The sequence below is a fragment of the Pterocles gutturalis genome, unplaced genomic scaffold, assembly GCF_000699245.1.
Source record: "Pterocles gutturalis isolate BGI_N339 unplaced genomic scaffold, ASM69924v1 scaffold703, whole genome shotgun sequence".
NCBI lineage: Eukaryota > Metazoa > Chordata > Aves > Pterocliformes > Pteroclidae > Pterocles > Pterocles gutturalis.
The window spans coordinates 1-9,442 of NW_010117685.1; the positions used below are offsets into that span (position 1 = coordinate 1).

At 38.6% G+C, this 9,442-nt stretch overlaps 1 protein-coding gene across 1 annotated transcript; it reads left to right on the forward strand.

Annotated features, from left to right (window-relative positions):
* Positions 1–880: 880 nt before the first annotated feature.
* Positions 881–1,245, forward strand: BTG1 (B-cell translocation gene 1, anti-proliferative; the record flags this gene model as incomplete). The annotated part of the gene is made up of 1 exon (XM_010075852.1): positions 881–1,245. A coding segment is annotated over one exon (365 nt), but the record flags the coding sequence as incomplete, so codon positions are not given.
* Between the last annotated feature and the right edge of the window lie 8,197 nt (positions 1,246–9,442).

Sequence of the window (9,442 nt, forward strand, 5' to 3'; positions counted from 1 at the left end):
GCCCGCTTGGCTCCGTAGACAAAGCTTTCGGAGCAGCCCGTACTTGGGCTGCTCTTCAAGGGCTCCAACCGCCCGGTTTCCAGAAGGAAAAATGCTCTGAACTTGCTTTTTTTTTTTGTCAAGTAACAACGGTGGATGATGAGTCTTAGTTCCTTTTTCTGGAAACGTCTCATAGCCACCCGACAACCCCGGTTAGGATCAAATACCGAGGGTTTCTTTGCTGCCCTGCGGGTTTTGTAATCCTAAGCCTGTGTCCCAGTCAGTGTACTTGATAGTGGCTACAAGTAGCCTCAGACCGATAAGGTTTTGGGTGGGATAAAACTCCTAAGGTAAGTGAAGTCATTGGTGTCTCGCCTTGGAAAACTGTCTGGGAAGAGCAGTGGTGAAATACAGCCTGAGTCAGTTGGTAAGCGCTGCCCAACTCCTTCCCTAGTTATTTTTGGGTGTTCTTAGAATGTGAGGAACTAAGCATTGGTGTGGTCTCAAGAGGATGCTGGAAAGGTGCTTTTTTCCTTCTTGGCTCATGGAGTTTTGAAGCCCTTGAGTTTTTCTGCTATGTATGTCATCACTTCTGTATTTTTGTATTTGTTTCTATGAATGCAAGGAAGTTGCATTTCACTCCTTTCAGACGTTAAACGTTGTTCTCTGTATACGGCAGCACAAAGCAGTAACTTTGTACATGGGTACTTCCCAAGGGACATGGTGCTTATGTAAATTGGCAGCAAAAATAAAGGCTGTGATGATTTTTCAGGTCACTTGATGCTACAGTAATAAGCTTTTAAACATCTTGAGGTGTGAAATTTGCACGAGAACAATGACCACTGTACATCTTTTTGAATACAGAATTAAGGAGGATAATATTTTTTTTTTTATTTTATAGAACATTATAAACACCACTGGTTCCCAGAAAAGCCATGCAAGGGATCAGGTTACCGATGTATCCGGATCAACCATAAAATGGATCCTCTCATTGGACAGGCAGCACAGCGGATTGGATTGAGCAGTCAGGAACTGTTCCAGCTTCTTCCAAGCGAACTCACTCTATGGGTTGACCCGTATGAAGTGTCCTATCGTATTGGAGAGGATGGCTCAATCTGTGTGCTGTATGAAGCTGCACCAGCAGGAGGTAGCCAAAATAACACCAACATGCAAATGGTAGACAGCAGAATAAGCTGTAAGGAGGAACTTCTCTTGGGCAGAACTAGCCCTTCCAAAAGCTACAATATGATGACTGTATCAGGTTAAGATATAGTCTGTGGATGGATCACCTTAAAATGGATGGATAAATTTGGTTTTTACTTTGGGTGGGCACCTCTGGGGATGGATTATGGAATTTAAACCATGTCACAGCTGTGAAGATCTGGCACACATTAGAGTGGTATACTTTAAAGTGACAGTGCCATAGTTTGGACAGTACCTTTCAGTGATTTAATAGCCTGTGAGTCAAAATGATTGCAACTTGCTAGGGAGTGAAGAAGATCTAGGAAGGGTCAGTTTCTCCAAGACATCTTACTTAATTTCTACACCAATTTTCAACCCCAATCTGTATTTATAAAGTGATTCTCTGCAGTAGGCCTTGCAGAGTAAATTTGCACTATTACATTTATTAATTGTTAGCATTCTTGGCAGCTCAATAACAAGACTTATTGTTATGAACACCATAGTACTGGAAATTTTATTTTTCAGACTTTTACCTAGCACTTACAAATATGTATAAATGTACATAAGATAAACTAGTAAGTATGACCTGGGGAAATGATCAGATCTTTACATTGGCCTCAGAAGTAGCAAGTGATCAGAACGTGCCATGGCAACAGGCTTTAAAAAGACCATATAAAGACACTGTCTGAACTGTGGTGTTAGCACCAGCCAGCTATCTGTACATTTGCTAGCTTGTAGTTTTCTAAGACTGAGTAAACTTCTTATTTTTAGAAAGTGGAGGTCTGGTTTGTAATTTCCTTGTTCTTAATTGGGTAAAAGTCTTTTCCACAAACCACCATCTATTTTGTGAACTTTGTTAGTCATCTTTTATTTGGTAAATTATGAACTGGTGTAAATTTGTACAGTTCATGTATATTGATTGTGGCAAAGTTGTACAGATTTCTATATTTTGGATGAGAAATTTTTCTTCTCTCTATAATAAATTGTTTCCTATCTTGGCATTTTAATTAATCTCTTGTCGTGATTATATAGGATCAGTTAAACTATTTTTGTCTCTCAGTAGAAATGAAATAGGTACTCTAAAGGCTTAAGAACATCAGTGGCATCCTGATGCTAGGGAACACTTGGTACAGACAGGGATTGATGAAGACCTCGTATATAAATGGTTGTGAAGTTTAGGGAGACACAATGATGTACATGTCACTTTTAAACCTTTTAAAATCAGTCAATGTGGAAATAACTCCAGGGCGAGTAATTCCAGGATATGAGGAAGAGGTACAGAAAAAACATCCACCCAAGATGACTTGAATAAATCCAGAAGATTAAAGTTTACTTGGCCTCCTGATGAAGGATATAGCAAACCTAAATGTCCATTTTGACCTACTTGCTCACAAGTTCTCAGTGCTTCCCAGATGGATTCCCTGCTCAGTAAGAGTTTCTGGGACAAGTGTCCCGTAGCCTTAAGAGCAGGTTAACCACTCTACAGAAAGGTTGCTGGCCTTTTGCTTTCTTCAGATTCAAGACTTTCACTTTAGAAATCATTAAGATGGGATTCAACAAAAGGTATGTAGATCTTTTTTCCCAAACTTAAAAGGTTGGTTGAGGGTAAAGTGAGAAGCCCATACTTACGTGTATTCAAAGTTAATGAATGATGTGGAGATGTGATTCACTTAAGCACCACACTAATGTCATTTGTATACAGCACAGTGGTTAGTTACACTTGTGAGAAATTCCTTACCACTTTATTTACACTTGTTAAAAGTGCTGGAGTAAAACTCAAGAACTTTCTGTTCCTTATCTCCTGTGTACTTTGTTCTGTGAGTGTTTAATAAAAGGCCTACCCAACTTGGTCACTTCAGTTATGAGAACTGCTGCTGTTGCTCTGAAGGAAAACAATCATTGCCAGTGAAACTTGCTAGCTATGGATAGAACTGAGCTGCCTTGCCATACTTTGTGGCAGCTCCTGCTAAACTATGAGCCTTTACAAATGTGGTGACAGTAATGTGTTATATCTCCAGTTCAAATCTTTGTCTTCTCATCTGTAATATAATTGATTATAGATAAGCAAAACATAAGACTGAACTGTCTAGCTTTTTTTTATTTTTTTAGAAATTTATTTCTCACTTTTTTTTGAAACTTCAGCTTTACAAATACTGTTTTTACCATGATATGCACATGGATGTCAACACTCAGCATTTTAAAGTATTGCTAGGGCTTCTCCAGTACCATGACTTTCTGACATAGGCTGGTGGAAGCATAAGTGCTCCTGAAACAGTGAACTTTACAGAGCTTGCTCAATATCTGGATCTGGCAATAACAGATCTATTATCAAAGCTTCAAAGTACTGTACTTGCTTTAAAGTACAGGTGTTACTTATGCATAAAGTTTAGGTTCACATCTTGACACCTTAAGAATTCTGTTGCTTTTAAGATGACGCTTTCAAGTTGTTGAGTCTGTAAGCAAGAGGTTTACTCAAGCAGTAGGAATACTCAAAGACATTTCTGTTGCATTACATGTCCACAGAGGGCATAAGTATATCCAAACAGAAAGAAAAACATTGAGCTTGGCTTCCTGTAAAGCTATATTAAACTTTCATGAAGCTTGCTGCTGACTGAGCTGTGTAGTGCTGCCTCTAGTCTTTTCTGCTGCACAGTAAGAGCAGCATCAGAAAGGGTAGCTGTGTAGTTGGTCTTGACATGAGCTATGCATATTATGAAAGCATCAGCTGTTGGTACTTTCTTTTTGATAAGTTGAGCATACCTTTGCGAGGCAGCAAGTATTCTATCTGCGAGGCTGGCATGTGACACTGAACCAAGAATGACCCTGCTCCTGTAGATGGTTAACATTTTAGTCCTTTTATGGTAGGGTGCTTTCATTCATGGCATAATTTTTAGCTGCAGCTGTAACTAGTAATTGGTACAACCTGTGTCCTCAGAGTTGTTGGGATTTCTTCCAGATGGAATTTAAATATACCCCAATGTGCACACAATGTGCCCTTGTCTGATTTTCAAAGTACTTAGCATACTGTGGCAGCAGGGCATAGGAAGGACTCCTGAGAGAAGTGGAGTATGTCTATAGAAGAGGAGGCTGCTGTCAATCCTATGTTTTGGTGCAGGTAGAACAAACAGTGCACTAAGCTAAATGCTTGTCACTTTTGCATTTCATTTAAGGTGCCATTATGAAACTAGGGAGGCTTTTATTTTAATGCAAATACTAGAGATGAGAGAGCACATTCAAGACCTGCTTGCCCAGTGCATGTTCGTTAAATTAGTTGGACTTGCCTTGTGAAGCACTGAATAATCCTGTTGTTCTGTTGGTGTTCTGAGGGCAGGCTCAGCTGTACGTAGCTTTAATGTTACAGTTCTTCGTAGACTGACGGACCAGTCTGCTAAGACTTGTTGACAATTCAGTGACTGTCTTTATAAAGTGTACAATTGACTTCTAGTTTATGCCAGGTGAGCAAATGTTTCTTTTTCTCATAGCATGTTCACCCACTGTGCTATGTGTGGTTTCAGATCCTATGCACTTGAGTTTACTTTTGTATTTCATATTCGGTAACAATGCTCCTATAGAGAGCTGTATTAATGTGTGTCCTGTAAGAATCTCTGTTCTTCTGTTCTCTTTGCAGTTGTGTGGCTTTTTTCCTGCTTATTCTGGAGATGTACATCTGGCTTAAGCAGTTATTCAGACCATGGTCTTTTACCTCCTGTAGATCTTCGGGTCATTCTTAGGTTTGAATAGAGATGTGAGGGCTTTCATTCATTTACTAACAATGCTGAATTTAGTTCTCTACTTTTCTGCTGACTCCACAAAGATTTTCTGGTAGATCTGTATGACAGGCCTCATCGTGGCATGGGATTTTCTTATTATTCGTCTGTTATATCAATCTACATGAGAATTTGGAAATAACCTATGTGAGGCACTCTTCTGATGTGAAAATACCATCACCAGCTTCTACTTTTGTTGTATCTCATATTGAACCAGTTCATAGAATAAAAAAGTCTCTCCTATTCATCACTAAAAAGAGTCTTCTTGGATCAGAAGATCAAGTTGTGCTGTCTCGTATCATAGCTAGTGATGACAATTCCGAAGGCTAGATACTGTTAAGCCCGTATGCTCTTGACTGCCTGCAATTTAAATGGGTAACAGAGTAGCTTGAGAGATGATTTAGAAGCAGGGGAACTGTACTGCAGCAGTCGGAACTTACAAAACAGTTTACTGATGTGCAAACCATAAAGAATCCAGTTAATGCTCCTGGAGTGGTTGGTTCATGCTGATGCTTTTAAACATTTCTGTCACCAAATTAAGTCCATGTCACTGAACATGAATATGAAACGCATAAGGTGTCCTTCTAATTAACCTTGCTTACTTATGCTGGGAGAATATGATCTCTTGTTATTGCACAGGTTAGCAATGAATAAAATGCAGAACATTGCTGCTTTTCTTGTTTATCTATGTAAAGCTTATTTATGAATTTCCATAAATCAAGCAGCACTCTACATTTTCTCGGGTTTCCTCTACTTGATACCATACTTTTTAGGGAAAATAGTTTATATTGGCAAAAGCTGCCACTTGAATGAAGAACATTAAAGCTGTTTTTAGTTTAAAGAGTGAAACATGTATAGACTGGAGATAAATAGCTCTCCTAAAAAGGAATGTATATTTACACATTCTTGGTGTAATAGCAGAGGTTATTTTTACATGTTTCAGATTTGCATTCCAATGTGGCATAAAGTGAACATTGTGAAGCAGGATGTTAATTCAGTGACTTTCAAGGGTTGGTAGAGCAAGCTGGGCTTAGACAGTAAATGCTGTATTAATGGTTAGCAGTGACAATTTCATCAACATAGGAATTGCAGGGTGTAATTAACATCAGTTGCTTTGACACTATGCTCTTAATGTATGGTTTCAACCTTTCTTTCAGTAGCAGTTGGAGAATGCACTGTGGCAAATCATTGCCAATACAAAGTAGGTCAACAGGAAAATGGCTGACTTACCATAAACGAACAAATCTAAATTATTGTAACTTAATGTCCAGTGGAATTTTCTTAGCAGCTACATCTTCTGTGCCCTCGTGTTTCTCAAGCATGAACCTTGTATACAGCTGTTCCTAACTCCTTATTTCCTAACCATTTGATATTTTTGTCTCAACAAGAAGAACATTTCCTCCCAGCTGCTGGGAAGAAATCCACACGAGCAGCAATGCTGTATGCATTGCAACAGATACTTGCCCTTGTAGTATTGCAATTCTGTGACTGCAGAGCTGGTAAGGAGAGATGACTTTCAACTAAGGAAAACAAGTAAAGTGCTGCATCTTCATATTTTGAGGTTATCCCCACTGAAAGTGACCCATGACAACACATAAGGAAGGGAAATAGGACTGTCATGACACTGGATGAGAAAAATTCCAGGCTGAGAGAATGTCAAGTACGTTTTTGCAGAGGGAAGTGTTTTTACCTTGTGATTTCTGTGATCAGCCATGCAGCATCTCATCATGGCTTGCAACAAGAGTTTAAAGTTTTCTTGAGAGGTGTAGCTTTATTTGATGCTTATGCCTCTTGGATGTCAGGAAATGGCCTCTAGTTTTGCAGTTTCTCTGGGGCATTGTAAAATCCAATGTGATTGTTTTATGTGCTGATTATATAACTGAATAAAATGATAAACAAATGAATCTGTTAGCATTGTAAGGACGCAAGGGAGGAGAACGTCAGCATTTGTGGAGCAGCCTTGAATATATGCAAGGAGCAACAGTGTCTGAAATGCCCAGCGACAGGAGTAGGGCTGGGGATGCTGCCCAGCTTTCATGGTTGGGTTCCAAGGCAGCAACACGTACCTGAAGGAATATAACATGTTGCTAAGGTTTGGGTACAGCTTCTAACTCCAAGATGGGCTTCAAGACAGAGCTCTAGAACCAATAGTGTCATCAGCTGACATTGGCTGCAATTAAGAAATTCCAACAATGTGCCCTTGCTGTTCTGTGTTCTATACAATTTAATTTTTTTTTTTTTTTTTTGGGTAACCTAGGAACATGTTATAATTAATGTCTTTGGAGTTCTGCTGGCCACAGGTTAACTAATGAATTTCTTGTACTTCAAGAAGAATATTGAAAGACAACATTCTTCCATGCATTGAAGCTTAAACCAAGCTTCATACCGAACCATACATATACACAGGGACACATACGGATTTTTTTTGTGTAAATATATACACACACACATTTAATTGTTTGGGTCTTTTTCAGTGGGTCATTCTGAAGTCCCTGCTTGCTGTGATTTAATTCACAAGTCACTGCAGGTGTTGTGAAGATTGTAAATTCACACAGACAGGAAAGTTATCCTCCTTATTCACTTTTTACACCTTAATACATTGGTATTAACAGGAACATGTATTCCTTTTTTTCAATTTTTTGAATGTGAATTTGCAGCTCAACTCAATTTGCTTGTCAGTTGAGCAGATTTTCAGGATCTCCGGTAGAGTTTTAAAGCAAATTGTAGTTGTCTAAAGGAATGTTTGCAGCATTGTAATCAATGTAATACTAGGCTGAAATGAAATAAAGCTAAGGTACTTTTAGAATTGTAATTGCATATTCATGCTAATGCTTTGTAATGCAGGAGAGAGATGTCTCTGGTTTCTGGTAAGCAGCTGTCTGAACAATCAGCAAAAGGTCCATTTCGGTTGATCCTAGCACCCTTCCCTAGATAGATGCACCAGAACAGTTGCTTCTGTCTAGTAACATTCGGGCGTCGTAGCGTGTAAATTAGAAATTTGTTTACAAGTGTGAAAGGCTCTATATCACAGCTGCAAAATAAAATCAAGCTACCCATGTGGTACACCTATTGGTATATCCTTATACTGGTGATATTAACCAACCTTTGCAATTCCACCTCTAAATTTAGCTTGTATTATAATAATCTCTTTTTTAACCCCTGACTGCTTGCTTCCTTTGTCATTTGCAGCCTATTGTCTGACACCCCAGCTTGCAGTCAGCATAAGGTTGTTCTGTTTGTAGACTTCAGATCGGTAGGGAAAAAATAAGGCAGTGGAAATGGCAGTATCAGTCTGAATCATTATAACATTAAAGCAAATGATAAATTTAGTTCCATGTTTGTAAAGGATCTGTTTCTGTGTGACAAAGGTACCAGACTAAATTTTGTTGATATTTATCATACTTTACTTGTTGTCTGGATATATTTAACAGGGGTGAGGCTTTTGTAATATAACTGAGAAGAACCATGTTGCAAATATGTAAGTACTTTTCAGAAGGGCAGCTGAACAAATATATCTGCTTGATTGTTTATCCAAATGTTCTTGTGACTATTTTCAAAGCTCGTTGCTTGCAGAATTGACAAGTTCTGCATCCTGAACAGCAGAACACTGACTCTGAATACTGAAAGTGATGGTTTCCACAATTATTCAGTTGAAAAATATGTACATGTCATTCAAATTCGAAATCCCTATTCATAGAGTTACTGAAGTTGAAGTTAATTCCAAGCCAAGCTGACATGCGTACAAAATGTCTCCTGAATTTTCAAACTGATGTAACCCCATGACTAATTCTGCAGTACAAATATGTTGGTTTCCTTTTCTTGCCCCTTCTTGGTGCACCCTCCTATCTACAGCAGTATCCCTTTAAGCAGTTTACAATCAATAAAAGGAAGATTTGAGTTCCAATGTGATCTGCACTTTTAAAATCTAAGTCCCCAGCCTTTGCACATTCCTAATTTTACCGTTATGAGTACCATGAAGCCTTTTGACTTATTCATGTGAATACGTCATATGCCCTTCAGTACTTTATGAGATCAAGTGTGTGTTAAAAGCTTTCTCAGTGAGGCAGAAAAGTGTTTTTTATTATTTCCATAGGCACTGGAAGGCACATTAAAATCTTTATTATTGACTGAAAAGAAACTTTGCTCTTTCTTACTGTAGAATAGAGATAGTGAATAGGCTGAAAAGAGAATGCTGCACACCTACTGCATCATGATCTCATTCTCAACATGATTGCCTCAGTGCTTGCCAGTTCCAATGTTCATGAGTCACACTCCAGTATGTGATTTGCTTAAAAGCAATAAATGTCAGCACTTTTATTTACAATCCGCCTTTGAAGATTTGGAAGTTGTAACTTCAACAGATTTTTTTCTACGACTGTGAAGGCTAGGAACTAGCTTTACCTTTTTCTTTAAATGAAAGATGAAAGCTTTGACTGATGTATTGCTAGGTCTGACCTAGCTGCAGTGGGTTAAGATGTGTAACTATCCAAACCCACTCTTAATTACCATCCTGG